Source organism: Camellia sinensis, chromosome 1 (assembly GCF_055761805.1).
Source record: "Camellia sinensis isolate YWXY chromosome 1, ASM5576180v1, whole genome shotgun sequence".
NCBI classification, from domain to species: Eukaryota; Viridiplantae; Streptophyta; class Magnoliopsida; order Ericales; family Theaceae; genus Camellia; species Camellia sinensis.
This window is the reverse complement of record NC_138961.1, coordinates 127,441,560-127,467,883: the sequence shown is the minus strand read 5'-3', so window position 1 is coordinate 127,467,883 and position 26,324 is coordinate 127,441,560. Positions and strand designations below refer to the sequence as shown.

Sequence of the window (26,324 nt, the reverse complement as noted above, 5' to 3'; positions counted from 1 at the left end):
TCCAAAATTAGGAGTTAGGTTTTACTATGTGTAGTGGAGATTAAATTAATGAATTTTATAGTCCACAAATTAAATGACTTTGAACAATTAATTATTATTTTTAAATATATTGAATATCTGATAGACTTCATAAATTTAGATCTCATATGAATTTTCAACATCCATATAATAAAGTAAGATGATTTTTAAATCTGCAACATATTTTTGTCCCATTAGAACATTGAGATGGCTCAAATCTGTTCAAATTATAAAGCAATGGCTAAGATATATTTTTCAAAAAATGTTCTACATATACATTTTCTACTTTCCTGCTTCTCTGTCTCTTACTTTTTCCTTTTCTCATATCACTCCTTTCATGATCCCATGATCTCGCATTCCTCTCTCTTTTCTTTTTATTTTTTTTATTTTCTCATGTTTTTATTTTTCTATCTACTTGTTTATTTATTTTTTATCTTTTCATTTTTGTTCAATATATTTTACACATATTTTCATACAATGTATGTGTGCCCGTAATACACTAGGACATTACGGGCATACATACAATTTCCATATAATTATATAAGTAAAAGTAGTATTGTATGTATGCCCATAGAAATTGTATATATGTTAGGCACATCTATTTATCTAGTTATATATTATATAAGCAAAAACGAATTTTTGTGAGGAGTTTTGTGAGAACTCTAAAATTTTATAATAAATTTGTGATTTTATCAAATTAAAAAATAAATTTAAATAGTGTTAGGATTACAATTATATTCTAATCTTAATATTACTTATACCGTGCCTTCAGGCACGGGTATATGCTAGTATACTTATATTTTACCTAGTTTCACACTCATTTTTTCTTTTATTTTTTAAATTCCTTCTCAAATCTCCCAATCAAATATTGTGTAAATGATGGACTACAGAATTTCAAGAGAATGTGATACAAAATGAAAGACTAAACGAGAGATTTTTAAACTGTTAATTGCAAAATGGGTAAGATTATCAATCTCTCATCCTAATGATGAGTCAATCCAAATACAAAATACAATATGCATATTCTACAAGAATTAATAATACTAAAAATATCTTAAAAATACTATCAATCTAATTGAGACCGCACAATCAAACTTGGTCTAATTGTCGTGGAACACGTGTGATTTATATAATTTGATGTCTGTATACTGTATACTGGAATCCCCCTCTCTCTCTCTCTCTCTCTCTGAGAGTCTCCATGTTTGGGGGAAAGATTCTCTTGGCAGGGTGCACAGCCCTTGTTGTTGTTGTTGTTGCTGTTGTCGTCCTGTTTTCTGTAAATCGCTATGCTAGGAAAAGTCACCACCACTGTGACGCTTCTTCGTGTGGAAATAATAACATCACCAATCCCTTTAGATTGAAAGGCGATCCAAAAGACTGCGGAGACGAGGCGTATGAATTGGAGTGCAAGAATAATCGCACAGTATTATACTCATTCTCTGGAAAATACTACGTGGAGGAGATCAACCACGACAAGCAGACAATCAGACTTGTGGATGTGGGCATACAGAAGGACGATTGCTCCTCTCTTCCTCTTCACTCTTTGACCTATGGCAACACCTTTCAATATCCATATCGTTTGAGGTACGCATATGATAGACCTCTAGTAGTAGTGTTCATGAATTGTGAGAACCCAGTGAAGTCTCCCCTCTACATACACAATATTTGTAGCAAAGGAGGAGGAAATTCTTCGGACTCTGTAAAAGGGCAATATTTGTACGTTGCGTTGGGTGACTTGAACGTGTCAGATGTGGCGGATTTGTGTACAGTGGAGATGATGGTTCCGATTGCACAGCCGCTGTTGTCGATGAGGAGTGAAAATCGTGGGAACATTTCCTTCTTGGCCGTCCACGATGCCATGGCTTATGGATTTGAGCTTTACTTTAACAGCTACTACGGCTCCTACTTCGGCAGCTACTACTTCAGAAACTGTCTACCGCATAGGTCGACCTTTCGTTGTGCGTAAGATTTTTTTTAATACTTCAAACCCTGAATTCCGATTCAATTTCTTCATTCGCTAATAATATGAACAAATAAAAATATTCCTTTTTCCATTTCTTTTTCTTTTCTTTGTTTTTTGTTTTTTGTTTTTTTTTTCATTGTAACAGAGAAAAATATTTCTCTAAAATAGCTTCACGACCATCATGTTTCATGTAAGGTAAAATCTAACAAACCAGGATCACCATATTTGCAAATAGCATAGTCAATGTGAAGAAAAATTAAAGTTGACTTTGGATAGATATAGATCAAGTTAATTTAAGCAATCAACTTGTAAAAATAAAATTAAAAAAATGGCCTTGATTTAAAATTATCAACACCGTTACATCCACCGAATTTATTTAACCCAAATTCAGACTAAACAAATTTAGTGGATGAATCATTAATCTAAAATTATATATAAATCAAATTATAAAGTTTACTATTAGGAAATTGTGTGTTACTATCTAAAAAAATAAAAATAAAAATAAAAATAAAAAGACGATTTTTTGCCCTCAATTTTAAAATTTTAGCATTCAATTTGAATTTCACCTTTTTAGAATAGAAAATTTTAATTGTTTGAAAACATCAATTTCAATTTTGTCATTTTGCGGGCCTCAATTTGAAATTTTTAGTCTTAGACATAAAATAAGGCATCATTTTACTTTGAAAAATATTATTCAAGTTTATTTTTTAAACACATTTTTTAAACATGTGTCAAGATAATGATTAGTTGATATCAATCAATTATCATCTTGAGACATAGAAAGTGAACCATGTTCTTTTATTTTTTGGGATTGGCTTTCCATTTTGCGATTTTTAGCCTCAAGTGAAAACTTTAATATTTGAAAAAAGTGAAATTTTACTGTTTTGGGTAATGGTCAATACAATGAATATTCATTAATTAATTTTTTTTTTTTTATTCGCAAACAAAAGATCTCAGAGAGAATTCCAAAAATTCAACTTCATCAAAAACGAAGATATATGTTAAAATCATGTTTGGTTTTAGAAAATTGAGTCCGCTTTTTACAAAATTTAGTTTTTTTTTTTTTTTTTTTTAGTGAATTTTTTTAATATTTTGGCCTCGTTTGGGAACAGGTTAATTTAGTAACTTTTTGAATATTTGGCTAAAATATGAGCCAAAAAAAACTAGTATGTTTGGGATGGTTTTTTGGCTTTTTACGAAAAGATGTGCAAAAAGTAGACAGAAAAGAGAATCTTTGACTTTTTGGTATGAGTTGCTGGCTTTTTGACTAATTTAGTAACTTTTTGACTTTTTGGCTAAAAGGGAGGGTTCCCAAACGAGACTTTATCCAATTTTTTTATTTTTTAAATATACCTAATCTAAATATTCTTAAAAATTATAGTATTTGTGATTTTTTAAAAAATAAAAAATTTACCAAACACAATACATTTTTGTATTTTGTTGTATTCAATAAATTTTTTTAAAGATTTTCATATAAATTTTTTACTTTTTAAGTATATTAAGATTAAGTGGATCTAAAAATTTTAAAAAAAAATTTGATTAAAATATTAAAAATACAAAGATACGAATTGAAAACTCAAAAAGTTATTTTTAAAAACTCAAAACCAAGCAGAAAAAAATTCTAAGCTGTTAAACAATTCAAAAACTAAAAACAGTGCTATATTGATGCTGGGAAATGCTATGACACCATATGCAGCTTCGACAAAATATGTAATTTTATTACAAAATTTAATAATAATAACTACAAAATGTGTAATCTCGCTATAAATTAGCGTAACAAAAAATGTCATAATCAAATCATAAATTTTTGCAATATCAATTATAAAATTTTAGATATTTTATTATGTCAATTTGTAATAATATTGCACATTTTATAATAAAATTATATATTTTTAAATAAAATACATATGATATGTACCTAAAGAGATACACACATAGGATTTCTCTTCTATGTTACATTATTGTATAAGAGTATTTTGATATGAATCTGGCCCCCTCACTGTTAGAAGACTGGAATTAGGAAACCTGTTTTTGTCCAAATAAAAAATCCTTTATTTAGTTTGACCTCAAAAAAAAAAAAAAAAAAAAAAAAAAAACTGGTTTTTGTAAAGCATGTGGCAAAAGCATGTGGCTTTTTCATGATTCTTTAATTTTTTTTCTATTTAAACTTTGATGTGTTAAATTACTCTTAATCCCACCCATTCATCGACCCTGCTTATAACTTGTCTAACACAGGAATTTTTTTGCAAAGCATGTGGCATTCTCTCATTTTTTATTTCAACTTAGGTTTTTTTTTTATTGATAGATGTGGACAAAAATTTAAAAGTAAAAAGAAAAAGCGAGAAAAATGAAAAAAAAAAAAATCAGGTTATATTTTATTTTCTCTCACCTCTTTCTATTTTGTTTTTAAATTCCTAACCAACTTTATAATTTAAATACAATATTAATGTGAATCAAGATTTTACCTTAACGATACCAAATAACCGTCAACCCTTAATAACCATCTTAACCATCCATCTCAGTACCACCATACACTTAAACTAAACTGTATTAGTCCCTCCCTTTCCTTCCCCTTACCCACAACCCTCCTTCCATTTCCCTTCCTCCACAGCCACATATTATCCATCACATTTGCATATAATAAGCCGATATTTAAGAGTTGTAAACAATTTAATGTACTGATTCAATTTATTCCTTTTCTAAGATCTTCCCATTCCCCAAACTGCCATCTACTACACATCTCAACTCATATTTACATACACTTATACAGTGTTTGGTTGGGAAATTTTGAGATGAATTTGAAAAGAGAAAGGAAAAATATAGGTGAAATTTAAATAAAATATACCTATATTTCACCTAATTTTACATACTTTTTCTCTTTTCTTCTCTAAATTCCCCAATCAAACACCGCGTCAGTGCACCAATAAACCGATATGTAAGAGTTGTAAATTGTATATTGTGCTGATTCAACTTATTCCTCTTCTAAGATCTTCATATTCAAATCAGAGATAGTTTATCGATATCTTGCAACTCAACATGGATTCCACATTCTGAATTAAAACAAACTATGCTCCAAATCCACGTAATAGAGAACTATTTCTACAATCAAAACTAGGGGCGAAGGTGGGGAATGATAGGGGAGGCATTGGTGGTGGCAAGAAAGGTAGGGAAATGGAAGAGATACTGGGTATGGCAAAGGCGGTGGGAGACGGTGGGGATAGTTTGTGTTGTCTCTCCTAGTGTGAGATCATGTTGAGAGCAATAAAGGAGGTGATGGTGGATATTTATATCTAGGGAAAGGCTACAGTGTGCAACCCCTTCAAGAGTGCAGACTATACGTATTCTATTATAAATTGACATAGTTTTGTTATAAAATTTTGTAACATCAATCATAAAATGTGTAACTTCACCATAAATAATATAACAAAATATTCACAATTTTATAGTTGATATTACAGAAGTTTGTGGTTTGATTACGATATTTTTGTTATGTCAATTTGTGGCTAGATTCAACATTCTAGGATTGATGTTACGAAATTTTTTAATAAAGTTATGTTAATTTGTGGTAAGGTGCACATGACACCATTGGCTTTTTCCTATAATCTATACAATATATCTTAAGCAACAACCTTAGTGGTATCGTGAAGCCTTTTCTTCTTCTCATACTACATGACTGATTTTTCTATTTTAAAACAAAAAGATTATTCAAAGAGATGGACAAAGAATAAACCCAAGACCTTATTTTTAACAAAAAAGATTCTTACCACTTAGGCAACATTTGTCTTATAATATTAGTTTGTTATCATTTATTTTTATTCTTATTTGAATTACATATGCATTTCGTGTGGCGCCCGCTAGTTATATTAGTGAACAAATCACTTTGTTTCTTGAAGTTTCTTATCTCCTTTTATCAAGTGGCTATTTTTCCAATTAAAAAAAAAAAATAGATAAAAGGAAGAAGTGAGACTTGAACCCTTAGACCTAATGTTTGATGAAGAAGATTCTTACCAATTGACCAACACACAACACATAATAAGTAATTTATTTTTATTTTATTTATTTGAATTGCGCAAGCATTACATGTGCCAACTGTTAGTATAATATATAGGTAATTCTATTTCCACATACTAAACCCTTTCATTACACATCTCTTTACAAGGCACACAATTAATGATTTTCAAATATCAAATTTTGCTCAGTAGACATCCTTTCTTGTAAAAAAATACCTCTAACTCCTTCAAACCCAACCTAACCCTAACTACCACTCGCTACCACCATGAACCACGACGAACTCTGGCCACCATCGCGAGCCTCCTATCTCACATCCACTGCTACTACCATCTCTGGTGGCCCTCCTCAACCGTCCCCAACGACCCTCTTTGCACCTCCGCTCCTACCAAATTCTCTTCGATACCCTTCCTACGACCCTTCCTTCTTGTAACTCCTTCACCTACAACACACCAATCCTATCCACACTCTAGCGACCACGATATAGAGAGATTCTCAAAGAGAGAGATTGCACGACTAGGGTTTTGAAATAAAGAGTGATAGCCAGCAACTAGCGTTTCATAGTGAGAGAAGTTGCGACTATGATTTTGACAGGATGAAGAGTGGTGGTTACGAGGGTACCGCAGAGGGGCTACGTAGTTTGCAATGGTAGGAAACTCATGGCAATGGGGATTTCAAGGAGGCAAAGTTGCAGCAATGGTGGTTCGTGGTGGCGGCGGCTAGGGTTAGGTTTAGAAGGAAGTTAGGATTTTGGTAAAGATAAGGACATTTTGGTAATTTTATCTTAGGACAAAATTATAATAAAATAAAATATCATTAAATGTGTGAACAAAGAAAGAATGAGATGTGAAAATAGAAGCATCCGTAATATATGCATACTGTATATGTTTGTGGTGAATAAATTGACAAAATCATCCTTCTTTGTTATTGCCTTTAAATCAAGATAGATGGATAGTTTGAATTGGACCAATTTAAAAGTTTTTAAGATTCAAACTGTAATTTGAATAAATGAAAACCATGGTGTCTTATTTGTAACAATAATCAAAGTTTGGGGTGTATTTTATAATTTGTCAATAATTTTCAAATTCCACCCTGATTCATTATTATAGTATGTGGGGCATGATGTTTAATTCATTATTTTTTAAAAATGTCCTAAAGTAATTGTTGAAATTAGAATTTAGCAAAATCTCTTAAAAAAATCATCTCTATTAGTTTGTCATTCTTCTTGTCAAATTGTATTATTGCAAAATTCTCTCGTAAGATTCGTAAAAAAATTTCTGTTTACATCTTTCTTAATACAACTTACAAAATAATATTTATATTTGTTATTTTATAAGAAAATATAATATACGATAATTCCACCATTTAAAAAAACTTTCCAAGATAAAACATTTAGCTATATAACATGTTAAAATTAATTTTAACATTAAGGGTAAATTACACTAACCTCCCTTGATGTTTGATAAAAATAAAGTAAGTCTAATAATTTTAATATAATTACCCTGACTCCTTTTAATAAGGTTAAATGAACCAAAACTAATACAATAGTGCAAAAATATAAAAATAAATAACTTAAAATATATATTTTTATGTAAAATAGAAGACAATATTATTTTTTTTTTCATTCATATAACTAACAAATTATTAATGAAATTGAAGTTAAGTGTTATATAAATTAAATTTTTTTAAAAAAACTCAATATAATTTATTAAAATTATGAAATTTATTATATTTTCTTTAAATCTGACGAGAGATCGGTTAATTTACCCTAATATTAATTATTAAAGATTTTAAGATACATATGACTGCGAGGAGTAATGCTTTTTGTTGGCTGACAATTTTTTTTTCCTTTAAAATAATGCAGGCTACATGTGGAGGATCGCTTTATGTAAGTATTCTTCCTTCATCCATTCATATCAGAAACGTTCTTAGCTCTTAGCTAGGGTTTGGTTTACTTAAATGAATTGGAATATAGTGATGATTTTATTAAAATAATTATTGATATGTTTGAGTGGAATGAAATAATAATGAGAAATATTACAAATAGAATCATTTTATATCATTTTAAAGGAATTGTCATTTCATAAAAATCCTTGGGAAAATTACTTATCACTAGACATATAAAAAAAAGAAATTACACAAATAAATATGGAGGGGTGCAACTTTTCATTTGTACCTCATCACAGATTCATTTGCACCCTCTATGTCTTTGTATTTTTTTTTTTTTCTCTGCTCCACTATTAATTAATTCCCCCCAAAAAAACTTAAGTAATCACCATTTCATACAATTCTCTCTCATCCCAATGAACCACATAGAGTATTAGTTTTTTTTAGGGAAAATTACAACAGTACCGCTACATCCACTAAATTTTCCTCTGTCTGAATTACCCAATGAGTATCTTACATGTAGGATATTCATTTTTACCCGGTCGATTCATTCAAGCAATTTCAGCAGAGGAAAATTTAGTAGATCAAACATTTTTGAAATTATAAACACTTCATAAGATTTACTTAAAGTATAGAATATTCCTACAGTTTTGAAATTACAAATACCTCATTATCAGAATTTTTTATTTAACATAAATAATAGAAGAAATAAAATTTCTAATTACTCCCCTATACAATAATAAAATTACTGAAATTGTTAATTAAAATATATCTTTTTCATTAAAAACTATTAATTGACTTAATAATTTATTAATAAAAAGCGTCACTCATTATGAATTAGAATTTGAAAGAGTGGAATGTAATTTTCAAACCCACAGAAAACAATTCGTATTTTAAGCAAATCTCAGAAAGTGTTAACCTTTTTTTTTTTTTCTTCACCATAACCAACCTTTAAGACAAAGCTCTTTATTCAAATACCAAACCAAGCCTTAAGTCCTATCAAATCGGGTCGGCTACATGAATCTTTCTTCTCTACTCGACTCTATCAAAGGCCATTTGGTTAGCCAAACCAAGGAGATTCATATCTCTATTTACTATACTAGTCCATGTCAATCTAGGTTTGCCCTTCTCCTAACACTTCCCTCTACCGTCAATGTATCGCGCCTCTTCATTACTGCCTCTGTTGGTCTCTATTGTATATGACTGAACCATCTCAATCTATTCTCTCTCCGCTTATCTTCTATCACTGCTACTCGTACTCATTCATGAATATACTTATTCCTAATTCTGTATTTTCTATTCTTGCCACACAGCCACCTTAGCATACTTATCTCAGGCACACTCATCTTATCTACACGTTGTTTCTTAGTTTCCCAACATTTTATCACATACAACATCGCTGGTCTAATAGCCGTTTTATAGAATTTCCCTTCTAATCTAGTGGGTACTTGTTTATCGCACAGTACCCCAAACGCACTCCTCTACTTAAGTCACCTCACCTTAATTTGATGGACTACATATGCTCCAATATCCCCAGCCGTTTTGGTAATTGATTATAAATAACGAAAAGGTTCACTCTTAGGTAGCTCTTGGTTCTCAATCTTCACTTCTCCTCTGTTTTCATTGTTACTATTACTAAAATTACATTCCATATACTCTGTTTTAATTCTGCTTATCCTAAATACTTTAGATTCAAGTCCTTCTCTCCATGTCTTCAACTTAGTGTTAACTCATTTTCTAGTCTCATTCACTAACATGATATCATCTGCAAAAAGCATACACCATGGCACATCATTTTGAATATTTTTCGTCAACTCATTCATAACTAAAGTAAAAAGATAAAGACTTAAGGTTGATCCTTGATGTAACTCCACAGTGATTGAAAATTTTAACCGATGATCTAATAGTTGTCTCCACACCTTCATACATGTCCCTAATCACATCAATGTGGCCTTTTGTCACCCCTTTCTTCTCTAACATCCACTAGATTATATCTCGAAGCACCCTATTATATGCTTTCTCAAGATCAATAAAAACCATATGAATATCTCTTTTCTTCTTTCTATACTTCTCTATTACTCTTCTCAAAAGATAGATCACTTCCATTGTTAACCTATCGGGTATAAATCTAAATTGATTCTCTAACAGCTCTATTATATTTCGTAATTGGCATTCTATCAATCTCCCATACTTTCATTATATGACATATCAACTTAATTCCTTTATAGTTGTTGTAATTCTAAACATCTCCTTTATTCTTATAGATTGGCACTAAAATACTCATCATCCACTCCTCTAGCATTTTCCTAGTCAACAAAATATTACTAAATAGCATAGTCAACCAAGCAACCCCCTTCTTACCCAAATATTTCCAAACTTCAATAGGGATATCATCGAGTTCTAGAGCCTTATTTGATTTCATCTTCTTAAGTACAATCTTCACTTCAAAATTCCTAATTATGCGATAGAATATAATCTTGATTTTCCTTATTACTGATTACTTCCTCCCCTTTTGACCTCCTCCATGTTCCTCATTTAACAACTTCTCAACATAGTTCTTCCACATCTCTTTAATCTCTTCATCCTTTACCAACATCTTAGACTTCTCACTCTTGATGTACTTAACCTGATTAAAATATCTTGTTTTCCTCTCTTTTATCGTAGCAAGTTTCTATATTCTCTTTTCTCCTTACTTACTATCAATTCTAGTTTGTAGGTCATCATAGGCTTTCAATTTAGTCTCTCTCACTACTTTTTAGATCTCCTTATTAGCCAATCTGTAGCTCTTAAGATTTTATTCAGTTCTATCTTTCTGCCACTTTTTAAAGCACTTTTTTTCGTCTTTACTACCTCTTGAACCTCATCCCTCCACCATAAAGTTTCCTTAGAGTTGGGTCCCTTTGCTTTTGACTCTCCAAGGACTTCCCTTGAGATTCTCCTTATATAATTGGCCAGCGAGTTCCACATAGTGTTAGCATCATCTTTCAAATCCCAAGAACCTTCTTCATCCATTCTATTCTTAAATATTTATAATTTATCCCCTTTAGATCCCACCATCTCATCTTATAGCGCCCACTATCCTTCATAGCTTGGTGCTTCCTTTTAAAGCATTAATCTAGTACTAAAATTCTAAGTTGGAATTAGCTCCCCACCATATTTCATCTATCCATAGCTCTTCATATTCTTCTTGTTGGCTCTAATCCTATTGGCTATTTTGACACTTCAAAGGATAAAAATGTAATTGTCACGTGCCAACAATGATCTGAAAAGTCCTAACAGAAGTTATAAGCCAATTTAATTTACTTGTCAGGCGATTATGATTAGGTTTTTTTAGCCTCAATCAAGAGACTTTACAGGTTGTATTTTAGTAAGAACCAATGCAATATAACTTGAATTCAAAATAGAATGGGAGGGAGAGACTGAACAGAAAATGTAATTGATTAATTGAATAATGCAATTATAAAATGTTACCTTTAGTAAGGACAACTTCGAATACAAGAGTTACTTTAATCTACTTCTATGAAAAGTAAGTGCAATGCTGAAATTTAAAGATAAATGAAACGACAAAGACGTAGAGCTTGGATTTATTCTGGGGACATTTTCATCTTTGCTTTCATATATTTATATCCTTCTTTTGCCCTGCGAAGTAGTTAAGCTGCTTTTCCTTACCATTATCTCCTTTTTTGTAGCTATTTCTTAGGGTCACTTCTTCTCTTTATGCATGCAAAACCACTAATAACTGTTGTCTTGATAACTTCTTTCCCTTATGCTCTTCACGTGTTGAATAACTACCTTTCAGCTGCCCAAACTCACATCCACTACTCACGTGAGTTGCGTCAAAGGTGGGTTTCGTTAATGACTTGGGCATCTGCATAATTACCCTTGCTTGCCAAATGTCACCTTCTAACATGATGATTTAATTATGGCGCCAACATTACCCTCTGCACTAGTGTAAGCAATATGGGTTACACTAGTGGTTCTAACTTCTGGTGCTTTATTTTCTCCACAACCTCCACTTACTTAAGTTTAGCTTCCTTTATAAATGTTCTCTCCTACCATGATCTTTTGGCTTGCACTTCTGAATTTTTGTATTTAAGACCAAATAATCGTAGAGACTTAGAATCATCAACCTTTGACTATCGATCTTTGCCTAAAACATTTATCTTCAGAGGCTTCGAACTATTGCTGGTCTTGATCAAATGTCTAACAAGGTTCAGGATGATGTAGATTTTTGCAGTGCTAATGCAACTATTCTTTCCAACTACCCAACGTCTCTAGAGTTGGGTTCGCATCTTAAGGTTGTTCATTTTGGCTCTCCTTCTCATATCCTTCAACCAGAACATTATACTATCCAAACACAAATTGCTTCCTCTTTCCCTCTTACTTTGCAATCCTCTTCTTTGGGATGGGACGCACCCACATCTTCTTCCTCAACCAGCATTGCTACTGGTTAGGACACTTTGAGAGTCATGTTCAACACCTTTCATTCGTTTCAAGATTCATCGTCATCTCTTGGAATGGGTTGATCCTTGCGCTATCCCTTTTACTCGCTGAAGCAGGGTTGTGTATCCCTACAAACCCTAGATTGTTAGTGAAGAGGAAGCAAAAGAGGACTTACCAAAGGATACTACTGAACAACATGTCCCAATTACACCTCTGCAAGCAGTCTTTCCTGTCTCATCTCCTATTGTTTCTCAAACCTCTACCCCAGTAATTCCTCCACGTGTTGTTGATACCTTGAGCCAAACTAAACCTTTCAATTCTTCTTCACTTGATTCCCTGGTTCGAAGAATAGTAGAGAGCATCCTTCTATCAGAGGCTACTATGGTTGAGACTTCTCAATCAAAAATCTTACCAAGTTCCATACCTTCTAACAGCACTTCTGCACCTCAAGCATAGAATCAAACAACAATGGAGGAGAGCATAAAACCTCAAGCTAGCAATAGTGAAGCTATGGAAATGTTAGGGTCTGAGGCCTCGTTTGGGAACAGGCTAATTTAGTAACTTTTTGGCTATTTGGCTAAAAAGGTAGGTAAAAAAAACTTGTATGTTTGGGATGACTTTTTGGCTAATTACGAAAAGATGTGCAAAAAGTAGAAAGAAAAGAGAATCTTTGACTTTTTGGTATGGGTTGTTAGCTTTTTGGCTAATTTAGTAACTTTTTGGCTAATTGGCTAAAATAGCCTCTTGCCAAACGAGGCCTGAGTTAATGGCATTTGAGCAAGAGCTTTAACAAATCATGACAGCTACACCTATTCCTTTGTTATTGTCTGTTGAAACTAACCCTCTTCTACTGGCAGACTTTTTCATCAGCCATTTTATTCCTGATAATGCCCCATCCCCTCAACACTTGAGTATTAAGGTGGAACGCTTCTCAAGACTTCCCTTACTAGCTTTAAAGAATCCAATCTTCAAACGAGGGTTTAATTTATGCTGCCAGTCCTTGTTTCACCATAAATTCCCTTTGCATAATGTGCTCTTGAAGGCCATGATCTCCTTAGACTTTTATCCTCAGTTGTAAGAGTTAGCTTTGAATTCTCAACAACAACTTACACAAGACCAAACTCTTGTTAGCACTACTCAAGCTAGAGTTATTTCTCTCATATCTGAATATGCAGATGCATCTACCCAGCAAAAGGCACTTCTTATGAAGAAAAAGGCCTTAGAGGAAGAGCTAACAGAGGTCAATGTAGCATTGGCCACAACCTATGAGAAAATATAGGCCTTTAGCACCAATCTAGGGCTCCTTAGGACTGATATGTATAAGGCACTTGATCTACTTCCTTCTTTTGATAGTAGGAAGATGATTGTACAGGAACAACTCAAACAATGCACATCATTTTGAACCCAACTATGGCCTCTATAAAATCTTCATCTAATTAATGAAAATTTTACTTTTAGCAACTTTGGTCTTTGTTATGCTTGCTTTGTGCTTATCTTTTGTTAAGATTTGATTCTTTATCACATGAGGTTTCCCAAACAGTTAGAAAATATAATTTTAAGAATTCGCCATTGATTTTTCTCAGATGTATAAAACCATTAAGGTTCCTTAAATAATAAGTCTCATTTGGAAGTACTTTATGAATCTAAAATGGTCTTTCCCAATTAAGTGATCATTTACCAAATTTGTGATTTTTGATGCCAAGAGGTTATATGGTTTTCCATACTAGGTCTCCCTCATCGAAGCTTTGATGATACACCCTCTTGTGATAGCATCTTGTATCCTTTTACTTTTGGATTATAATTTTGTTCAAAGCCAAAATTTTGGCTTCATCAAGATCTTCTAATTTCATGCACATGTTTTGACAATAAAGATCCTTGTCAAAACAATCTTGTGCTTTAACTCTTAAAAATTTAACATTAATATCCATTGGGAGCACACCATCATGTCCATATACTAAGGCAAATGGATTAACCCCAGTGCTAGAACTTTTAGATATTCTGTATGCCCACAAGACTTCTAAAAGTATATTATGACACTCTCCGGGATTGTCTTCTATCATCTTCTGAATTCCTTTTTTGATTGTCTTGTTTGATGACTAAGCTTGTCCATTAGACTGAGTGTAATTATGCTTATACCAAGTTCTTCAACAAAAACATTCACTAAACCACACTCGAATACTGTTTCATTATCAACAGTAATAGTTTGGGGAATACCAAACTTATACATTAGATCTTTAATGAAGCTGATTACCTCAGTTTGATCTATGGATTTATATGGCTTTGCTTTGACCCACTTCATAAAATACTCTGTGGCTACTAGAATGAAGCAATGATGCTTCAAAAATGGAGGATGAATCTTTCCAATTATATTCATTGCTCAACCTCTAAAAGGCCAAGGCTTGATCACTGAATGCATTTCATCTACTAGAACATGTCTTATCATCCAATGTTTTTGGCATGCTTGACAACCTTTTGTATGCTCAATACAATCTTTGAGTGTACTTGGGTAGTAGTACAAATGTTTTCTTAGTAACCATCTCATTTTGACTCCTGACTGGTGAACTCCACAAATACCCTCATGAACCTCAACCATTACTATTCTAGCCTCCTTAGACCCCAAACATTCTAGTAATAGTCCATCTGCTCCTCTTTTGTAAAGGTTGTTATCATATAAGATGAATTTTACTGACCTTAGTTTGACAGCTCTACTTGCCTCTACATCTAGACTTGTCAAATATTGGATAACTGGATGTCTCCAATCATTTTCTGGTACATCAATTGACTAAGCTTCTACTACTATCCCTTTATCTTTTAAGAACAAAAGCCTCTTTTTAAAAGAAATCTAAGATGTATCCAGTTCATGTTCATCTCGTTTCCTGTAATTCGATACTATTTGAGCCACTTCATTAGCTTGTTCGTTCATAAATCTAGGGATGTGTGATATCACCATGTCCTTGAAATGAAAACTTAAGTATAAAGCTGTTACATAATAAGGTAATAGACCATCATTTTGGCATTTAAAAATACCATTTAACTAGTTTACAACCAACTAGGAATCTCCAAATACCTCAAATGTTTCAGCTTTTAAGCCTATTAAAAGTTCTAACTCCGAAACCAAAGCTTCATACTCAATTTGGTAATTAGAACAATTTGGCTTATCTATTCTAAAACCATGCTTGGTTTGTACTCCTGTTGGAGATTCAATTAAAATTCTAACCCCAACCAAGCCATTGGCTTTGGAACCATCAAACCACAATTTCCAAGGCACAATGTTAGCCATATTTGAATCATTTGAGCTTTTCTGTTCTTCTTGGCATGGAGGGTCAGTTAGAAAATTTGTCAAAGTTTACCCTTTTATTGATTTATAGGGAACATATTCAAGGAAAACTTCTCATAAAGCTCAGACTTATTTACCAATATTACCACTTAAGATGGGTCTTATTAACATGTATTTAATCAAATCAGTAGATGTTACAACATGCATAACTCTTGTTAAAATATAGTATCTCAACTTTATTGTAGCAAAATACAAGATTAAACATAATTTCTCAATGGCTGAGTATTTACATTCACAAGAATTCAAAAACTTGCTAAGGTAATAAATTGTTTGCTCTTTGCCATATTCATTATCTTGGGCCAATAAGACTCCAATTGATTCTTCTTCTGCTGTAATGTACAACTTCAGGGGCTTGTCTTCCATTGGAGGCATCCACACAGGAGGCTTAGGCAAATAACTCTTAATGGCTTCGAATATGGCCTGGTGCTCTGCATTCCACCTAAAACTCTCATAATCTTTGAGCTTCAACAAAGAAGAAAAAACTTTAGTTTTCCCAACAATATTAGAAATAAATCTTCTAAAAAAATTAAGTTGTCCAAGGAATTATTACAATTCCTTCTTACTTTTGGTGGTTTTGCTTCAATTATGGCCTTAGCTTTATCCATGTCAATCTGGATTCCTCTTCTATGGACAATATATCTTAGAAAATTACCAGCTGACACTCCAAAAGCATGTTTCAGAGGGTTAAGCTTGTATTGGTAATGCGCCATTCTTTTGAATGATACTTCTAAATGAGTTAAATGATCTTCGAATGACTAGGAATGATGTCATCAATATAAAACTCCAGAAACCACCCCACTAGGTCATGAAAGATTGTATTCATGGCCCTTTGATAAGTTGCACTAGCATTCTTCAACCCAAAAGGTATTTTTACCTATTCTAAGGTTTTGAATTCTCTAGACACCTAAAAGCTATTTTGTGGACATCTTCTTTAGCTATGCAGATCTGATTATACCCAGAATGGCTATCCATCGTAGAAAAAATAGTATGACCAGTTGATCTATCCACAAGTAAATCCACCACTGGCATTAGATACTCGCCTTTAGGAGTTGCTAAATTCAGGTTTCAAAAGTCAATGCTGATCCTCATCTTTTCATTTTTTTTTACCAATGGAACAATATTAGACAACCATTCTACATACTTGGCTATCCTGATGAATCCAACTTTCAGCAATCTAGAAATTTCCTTTTTGACTTTAAGAGTCACTTATGGGCTCATTCTTTGAGGTTTCTACTTATCTAGTTTAAAGTTAGGCTTAATAAGAAGCCTATGTTCCACTAACTGCTGTAAATAATACATATAATAAGTACCAACAACTGCCTATCTAGACCAGGTAACTTACTATAATCCCAAGCAAAGCAATCTTTATATTCCCTTAATAAAGCCATTAATCTAGCTTTAGAGATTGGGTCTAAGCAAGCACTAATAAAAGTTGGATTTGAAGCGAATTCCATGCCCAGATTTACTTTCTATAAGGGGTACTGAGTCTTGATTTCCAAGTTTTCCATTATTTCAGACTCCTTCAATGCTTCTGACATCTCAACTTCTGATTGCCTTTCCTCATCCTCATGGACAAAATCTGCCCAAAAAATCTCATCTTCTTGGATTCTGGCTTCAATATCTAAAGCTAATACATTATTCAAGGCCAATGTTATGGCCTTTTGCATTGTTTCTGATTCAGAGCTAGTCATTAGACTCATCTTTGTTGCATACTAGCTCATCCAAACCATCCCAAATCCTCTGTTTGAGATAAGCCACTTCTTTATTAGGCCCATTATATATTGTCCCTTCCTAAGTCTTTATCACACTCAAGGGCATCACTCCATCATCATACAACTTTGCCTCTGCAAAGTCTACATGAGCAGTGAATGGCTGAGGGTTTGCCTAGACTTTTTCTATTTCCCCATCACCTAAAGTTATTATGATCTTTTATGCAAGGATGATGGCACACACTTATTGGTGTGAAGCCAATCTTTTCCTAGTAAAGCATTGTATTTTGCCTTGCTATCAACCATGAAAAAGGTTACCATACAGTGTCTAAATCCCACGCTAAGGTTAACTGGTAGGATACCTTAGGCCATATGTTTGTCCCTTGTGAAGCCTGATATAGATGTTTGGAGTCTTCAAACCCAATTTCTTCAAGGAGGCTTTGGGCAACAAATTAACTACTGCTCCATTGTCTACTAGCACCCTGATCATCAACACTCCATCAAAATGTGCCTTTATATACAAAGGTTTGATGTGCTGAGTCATGCTTAGAGTGATGTACTCAAAAGGGTAGCATGGTGTAGCTACCTGGACCTCCATCTCTTTTAAGCCATTAGAATCTATCTCTTCCACCATTTCGGTCTATGTAGCAGAAGAATCACCACCTATGTCCACCCATTCCTCGATAGATGGGCTTCTTCGTTGTCTTAGATCAACCTCAAACATATAAGATAAGACATAAACCATGTTTATGTTCACAGTAGGTAATGAGCCAAATTGGATCAAGACTGGCTCATTCTGAGATCCTGACCTCTTCGAAGGTTGTGAACTGCTTTTAGAATTTTGGCCCCCCTATATTTCCATGGGATCAGCCAACTTAATTTTCGCTGGCTTGATTTATTCTGCCATCATAGTTTTGAACAGCGCATCTTCCATTGTAACTAAACCATCTACTTAGATTACTGAATCTTCAAACTCATAATCACTTTTACAAGATTGGCATTTTCCATGGCTGTTAAATTTAGCATAAAATCTAGCCAATTGTTCTCTTTTCTCTTGAGCACGATTATATTTTACATGCTCCTTATCGATTCTTCTTTCTCTACTAACCCTTCTTCTAGGTATTACCTTGATAGAGTCTTGGAGTTCTTTCAAGCACCTGCTATGAATTTTCCTCCTTTGAGACCTGGAGAGGATAGGCACCAAATCTAGTTGCTTGCTCTTTGGGTTCTTCAGCATCGCCCATTGGTCAGGCACAACAGAAGGTGGCCTTACCATTTTTGGTTTCTGATCTTTCTTAGCTTCCACTGGAATGACCTAGGGTCTGGTCTGCATAACAAACCAATTAGACAACCCTTGAACCCAAGAGTATACTTGCATGTGAGTAGGGCTAGAAGTGCTAGTCTTCGAGGGTCCAACTTCTAGACTTCTCTCAAACTCCTTTCCCTATGAGACTGGAAAAGTAAGTCTGCTCTTGTATCTTTGTGATTCCTACTCTTGAATGAGCCTCTAGTGCCCCTACCTTTGGTCGAAGATGTCTTTTCATAAAAGGACATCGGATAATATGGAGCATAGTTTCGTTCCTACATGCCACTAAACGTTCGAACCACATGTCTTGAATTATTACTTTTATTCTCAACCTTCTCAGGGACTCCAGCCATCCATTGTAGCTGACTCTGCATTTGGGACAAATTCTTTGTACAGTTGATGTCTCTAAAGAACATACAGCTACTGAGCAATCAAATTGTTTCTGGCCATCTGAAATGCTAACATCTTTTTATTTTTGAGATGGATTATGTTCCTTTGAAGCTATCTCCTGTTTTATTTCATTCATCTGGACATCTAAGACATCCAATTCTCCTAGATACAAACCTCATTCCAATGCCTGGATGATAGAATTTGGAACCCCAACATTGGCTTACATTTCATGCACCTCTAGAAAGAGATCTTTGTCAATCCCCATTGCCTTCTCAGCCTTGCCTTCCCAGATCTGCTCTTAAATCCTGTCTTGAAAAAAATACAGTGTTTAGTTAAATGAAACCAAGTATTATGTCATTAACAATATATTTTACCCTTCAATTCATCTGAAAGGGGCATAACCACTCCTTTCAGTAGTTTTAAAAATTGTGTTGCCAACAAATGATTAAATATTTCATCAACTTTAGAAATATCAAAAAAATATGTTCTATGAAAATTTTTCTTTTTAAACTGACGATCAATTGTAGTTTCCTTCTTAATTAAGGTGTCACATGTATATGGTTATTTGCCTACAATCTTTGTAACATTAATTTCCAAATTAGGATCTTTATAATAAGTCCAATATGAAGAGTTATTCATATTTTGTTCTTCCTCTAACAGAGTTTCATACCTAGTCCCCTTATACGTTAAATTAACTAGGTATGTGAAGTCCATTGCATCAAACTCTTTTCATATGTGTAAATTTTAGACCATTCTGAGCCAACCTAACAAATTCAGGCTCTGGAAGGACTACCCTGCACCTATTCCTAGCCCTTTTAAATCTAACTATGAATTGGGCAGCCTTCTCATCTAGTCTTTGGCTCAATATTGGTAGGTCATCTATTGAGACTTCTGGTTCAGTTTGGAAGAACTGGGCATAGAACATTTCTTCCATCTGTTGCCAAGTTTGGACAGTACCAAGAAGTAAGATAATATACCAAGCAAATACTAGGCCAATTAATGAACTAGGGAATAATCGAAGCTTCATGTAATCATGATTTGTATATTTCCCACTTTGCCTTGTGAACCTAGCAATATGTTCTCTAGTTGATCGATTCCCATCCCCTCGAAACAAAGTGAAATTTGGGACTTTATAGCCCTTTGGGAACTCATGCAACCTATCCACCCAATCAGGGTAAGGTTTTCTGTATACTGATGTTTGCACCCCTCGAGTCATAGGACCACATATTTCTTACAGCATGTTCAACAATTGTTTTGTATGAATAGCATTTGGAATAATAGGTTGGGCCACCACTTGGGTACTAGGATCTATTATTGGCCATACCCTTGATAGATTTGTTATCTATGAGCATGGGGTTACATATTTGGCACTGGCTGAACAAAAGATGCAGTCATTCGATCCATGTGGTACACAGTAGGGTTTGGTGGTTGTTCATATCCTATTACATCTTCTTCCCTAAGAACAACATGTGGTGGTCTAAAAGGCTCTGCCAACCCCCTCGAGTGTAGGTTCAAAAACTAGATTTGACACCATTCTAGTAGTATTATTCATTCGTGCTTGTGTATATCCATAGGTAGGATTACTAGGTGCACTTCAAGGTGTAACCTGAGGCTCTACTTGTACAACATTTGTCTCTTCAGTAGTAGACAATCTATGATAAATCCCCAAACCAATTGGTGGAGCTGGTCTAATAGGCTGATAAAAAGATTGTGTGGTTCTTCCCTTATTGTCACCATTGCTTTAGTTGTTAGTAAAAGATGGTGTAGGTTGGGTTATTACTTGAACAGGATTCTTATGTCCATCATTTGGAATAAGACCTACATTTTCTAGCCTATTATCAATCTTTTGAATGATTGATGCACCAAAAGAATGAGACTAATTCCTAAAGGTTGTAGCCATTATTTGACTTATCATGGACACTATTCCAATCCACTGTTCATTTGACATGGTAGGACTAAATAATAGTGGTTCACTTCTAATTCTACTACTTTGGCCAAGTGTTTGGCCTTGGAAAGGTGCTTTTTCATAAGATTGACCTTGTGGTTGGCCAATATGTTGAGGTTGTGTCTTAATCCTTGGATAAGGATTCTCTTCTACACGTACTTGGCCATTTTCTTGTTGGCTAGAAGTAGAGGGAGGGTCTGCTACTTCTTCTCTTCGAGGCCAAAAGACCCTCTTCTTGTACCTCAATATCAACATCAACATCATTATCTACATGTTCTTCTTCTTGGCGTCATGTTCTTACCATATTTCAACACAAAAAGTGTCCCATTGGATGTGCCAAAAAACTATATGTTGGCTATTTTGACACTTCGAAAGATAAATATGTAATTTTCTCCTACCAGTAAGGATCGGAAAAACCCTTGTAGAATTTATAAGTCAATTTACTTATTAGGCAATTGTGATTAGATTCTTTTAGCCTTAATGAAGAGGATGTTATTGGTTGTGTTTTATTAAGAACCAATGCAATATTACTTGAATTCGAAACAGAATGAGAGGAAGAGACTAAATAGAAAATGTAATTGATTAATTGAATAATGCAATTACAAAATGTTACCTTTAGTAAGGGCATCATTGAAGGTCAAATTCTGAAAATACAAGAGTTACTTTATTCTAGTCCTATGAAAAGTAAGTGCAATGCTAAAATTTAAAGATAAAAGAAATGACAAAGCCGTAGAGTCTGGATTTGTTCGGGGGGCCTTTTCATCTTTGCTTTTATCTATTTATAATCTTCTTTTGGCCTTTGAAGCAATTGAGCTGCTTTTCCTTACCATGATCTCTTTTCTTGTAGCTACTTCTTAAGATCAATTCTTCTCTTTGTGTGTGCAAAACCGCTAACCGTCTCGATAACTTATTTCCTTGTGTTGTTCACATGTTGAATAACTACCTTTCAACTGCTAGAACTTGCATCTGTTGTTCACGAAATTTGCTTAAGAGGCCGGGTTCTTTAATGGCTTGGGCATCTACATAATTACCCTTACTTGCCACAAGTCACCTTCTAACTAGATGGTTTAATTATGGAGCCAACAAATTCGGCACACACAAATGATTCGAACTATTTACTTAGTAAGCCTCACGGTAATGGTTATCCATGTAAAAAATCAGTTTTATTGGATAACTATAAATACGGGAACAAATCGCATTTCGTTTTATAAAATGACTAGTTTAAATTTACAATCATATTTGTTGTTCATTTTACAAAATAAAATTTGATTTGTTCTTATGTTTATACACATTCGATGAAATTAATCTTTTTCATAAATAACTTTTATTGTGGGGTCTACGAAATAAATGGTTCAGATGATGGATGTGGGTATAAATTAGGGCCCATGAGGGGGGTATGGAGAGATGAAGTTATGGAAGGGAGTTCATCCCTACAAGGTTTGCTATACTCACTAAAATTATATATGGTAAATTACAAATATACCTCTTGAGCTTTACTTAAGATACAAATTGTCTCTTGTGATTCTAGGAATTATAAATATTTCATTTTTAGAAATTTTTATTTAACATAATTAATAGAAAAAAGGAAATTCTCAAGTACACTTTTATACAATAATAAAATTACTAGAATTGTTAATTGAAATATATTTTTAACATCATTAAAAACTATTAACTAACTTAATGAATTATTCATAAAATGAATCATTAATTAGTTATGCGATTAAAAACCTGAAGGAATGGGATGCAATTTTCATAACCATGGGAGGTAGTTCGTATTTTCATCAACCTCAGGGGTGTATTTATAATTTACCCAATTGTATATTAAATTTAGTTAAGATAGATTAGATTATAAAGAAATCATTACAATCTAATTCAAATATATAAAAATATGGTGTTGTTATTTTATAGTTTCAAATCTAATTAATAACAAAACAATTAATCATACAAAATTTAAATTTATGCTTTCTTTTAATTTTACTTATTTTTATTTTTTTGGGGGGGTAAAAAAACTCCAATTTAATATAAGAAGAAAATGTGTTGCTGGTTTTGTTTGTTTTGTTTTTTGTTTTTTGTTTTTTGTTTTCCTCCAAAAGTTCAAGGAGGTTTCATTGCATTAATATATAAACACACTTTGTAAATTAGGTTACATTTTTCTCAAGTTTCAAATTGAAACTTGACTTGAGGGGCCATGGGAATAAGTACGAGTTTCGTTTTAATGACTTGAACTATTAATTTTGTAGAGTTTTTAGTTTATATCATTCGTGAAAAAATTAAGTTGATCCGAGAATTATAATTTTTTCATTTTATTAAATTTGTCTCAAAAAAATAAATGACAAATATGTTTTTTAAAATAGATTATGTATTTTTTGTGGAGACAAACACAATAAGATAAAATAAAAATAAAAAAGTTGTAATTTTCATATTGACTTAATTTTTTTATATAATAATATATAAATAACATTATAAAATAAACGATTGATATTATCAAAATGGGACCGTAAGAAACCTCACAGCCCCTCAAATTAGCCTAACCCTTGTTAATTATATTGGGCACTCTTTCATTTCTCTCTGTCACTGCCTCTGATAACTCAAATCTTCATATAAATATCATTATTTTTATCTGAGTAATGATAGAACCCACAAGCATATGGCATATTTGATGAAAATATTAATAAATCGCTTGATGTTCCTAACATTTTTCTTTTTATCTTGCAGCGCTAGTCAACTTGCTTTCCTACACAGGTACGGAGATCTATATCACTCTCCCTCAAAATTTATTTATGGTAACAATATATATATATATATATATATAAATGAATAAAAATATTATAAATCTTTCTAAATAAAATACATGAAATTAACAGAAGATCATTTAGCTCACTTTAAATCTTTTTAAATTTACGTTGAACCATAGGAGAGACCAAGAGACACAAAAATACTAGGCAGATTGGTCCTGCGATTTTAGAAATTATAAATATCTCCTTATCAATAAAATTTATTTAATAAAATTAATCGAAAAAATAAAATTTTCTAATTACTTTTCTATATAACAATAAAATTACTAGAATTGTTAATTGAAATATATTTATGTCTTCATTAAAAATTGTTAATTGACTTAATAATTTATTAATAAAATAGGTCATTTGTCATGCAATTAGAAATTTGAAAAAACGAAATGTAATTTTTAAAATTATAAGAAACAATTTATATTTTAAACAAATCTGAAAAGTCGTATTTATAATTTATCCAAAATAGTAAAAAATTACCGAACAATTCTTAAATTTTGTCACTTTTGGGATTCACTCACTTCTTTCTGTGTTCAAATGAACATTAATTAATCCTTAGTATAAAGAACTTACGCCAAATTCAATATGGCCTCCTTCGTCCAACCTAAAGCAGGTTCTGACTTCCAATTTTCTCATACAGTACTAGGCCTCGCAGGAAGAGCTTTATTTGGGATGGCATTTATGTTTGTGTTTTTAATCTATAAGTTTAGGAGAAGGCATTTGTCTATGTTCGACAACATTGAGGATTTTCTTCGAAGTCAGAATAATCTCATGCCTATTATGTACTCTTACTTGGACATTAAAAAAATGACTAAAGGTTTCAAGGATAAGTTGGGTGAAGGAGGCTATGGTTGTGTGTATAAAGGAATGCTTCGAAGTGGCCATCCTGCAGCAATAAAGATATTGGATAAATCCAAAGCTAATGGGCAAGACTTTATCAATGAAGTTGCCACTATCGGAAGGATTCATCACATTAATGTGGTCAGGCTAATTGGTTTTTGTGTAGAGAGATCTAAGCGCGCTCTAGTATATGAGTTCATGCCTAATGGGTCTCTTGAAAAATACATTTTTTCTCAAGAAGGAAATGTCCACCTAAGTTGCACGCAAATGTACGAGATTTCTCTTGGAGTGGCTCGTGGGATTGAATATTTGCATCGAGGTTGTGACATCCAGATCTTACATTTTGACATCAAGCCTCATAACATTCTTCTTGACGAGAATTTCACTCCAAAACTTTCTGATTTTGGGCTCGCAAAATTGTATCCAATAAATGATAGCATTGTGTCACTGACTGCAGCAAGAGGAACAATGGGCTACATGGCTCCGGAGTTATTCTATAAGAACATTGGAGGCATTTCATATAAAGCTGATGTTTATAGTTTTGGAATGTTACTGATGGAAATGGCTGGCAGGAGGAGAAATTTGAATGTCTTTGCAGATCATGCAAGCCAAATTTACTTTCCTTCGTGGGTCTACGACCAATCTAGAGAAGGGAGGAACATAGAAATGGGTGAGACCACCGAGAAGGAAAGAGTGATGGTAAAGAAAATGATAATAGTTGCTTTATGGTGCATACAAATGAATCCCAGTGACCGTCCTTCAATGAACAAAGTTGTAGAGATGCTTGAAGGGAATGTTGAACTCTTGCAAATGCCTCCCAAGCCTTCTTTGTGTCCACAAGCGATGCCAGTTGAAGATCATGAAATGGACATGGATCTTGCAGAGTTGCCTATGCTATCCTCCTTGTGATCGCATAAATTCCATCACTGTGGATGTGTTGCACCTCAAGTTGTTTCATATAAAAAATTATGTTTTAGCAGGGAATTCTAACATCTCCCTCGTATAATTGAGGTAGTCTTATTCCAACACATGATTGGACAACTATGCCTCATTGAAATAAATTTGTGTGAAAACTTGTTATATGGTTGAGATGTCTCTCCTTGTGTTGCATTTCAATTGCTTGAAGACTTTCTTAGTTACATTTACATTCGTCACATTTTTGCGAAGATTCTATGAGTTATAATGTTCACACACCCCCCCCCCCCCAAAAAAAAAAAATGCATATTTTATATAGAATGATATGATTGATATGTTGGCCCAATCACTTTAAAACAAAGAACTCGTGAAGAGACATTTTAATTATGAAAGATAAAAATAAAAATCACTGCCACATGATTCTCGTGAAAGATTGTACATACAAATTAGGTAAGAATGGGGCTTTTCCATTTCTATTCTGTGATACATGTGGGTTTTTTATGTTTTATTATTTGTTATTTTGTAGGGATATTGCTTTGACACCATATGACAGCACATGAGCTTTGGATATAGTTTCTCAAACTCTTATTTCAAATGTGTATAGACAATGTATAAGATAAGCAAACAGCTTAACCTGCAATGCCATTTACTCGAAGTAGCTTGAATTAGGCTCATGTAAAAGATAACTAAATTATCAACTACACTTCAATCCGAAGTAGTAAGTTTCTGGAAAAAAATAACAATATTGTGTGTCAAAATTTGATCACACAACCAAAT

General features: G+C 33.1%; 1 protein-coding gene across 1 annotated transcript; it reads left to right on the top strand.

Annotated features, from left to right (window-relative positions):
- Positions 1–958: 958 nt before the first annotated feature.
- On the top strand, positions 959–25,714 carry LOC114278862 (LEAF RUST 10 DISEASE-RESISTANCE LOCUS RECEPTOR-LIKE PROTEIN KINASE-like 2.1). Its single transcript, XM_082883951.1, has 4 exons — positions 959–1,976; positions 7,854–7,877; positions 23,722–23,748; positions 24,433–25,714. Exons 1-4 carry the CDS (start codon positions 1,217–1,219, stop codon positions 25,539–25,541), a joined length of 1,920 nt encoding a protein of 639 aa, XP_082740077.1. The 5' UTR covers positions 959–1,216; the 3' UTR covers positions 25,542–25,714.
- Positions 25,715–26,324: the final 610 nt, after the last annotated feature.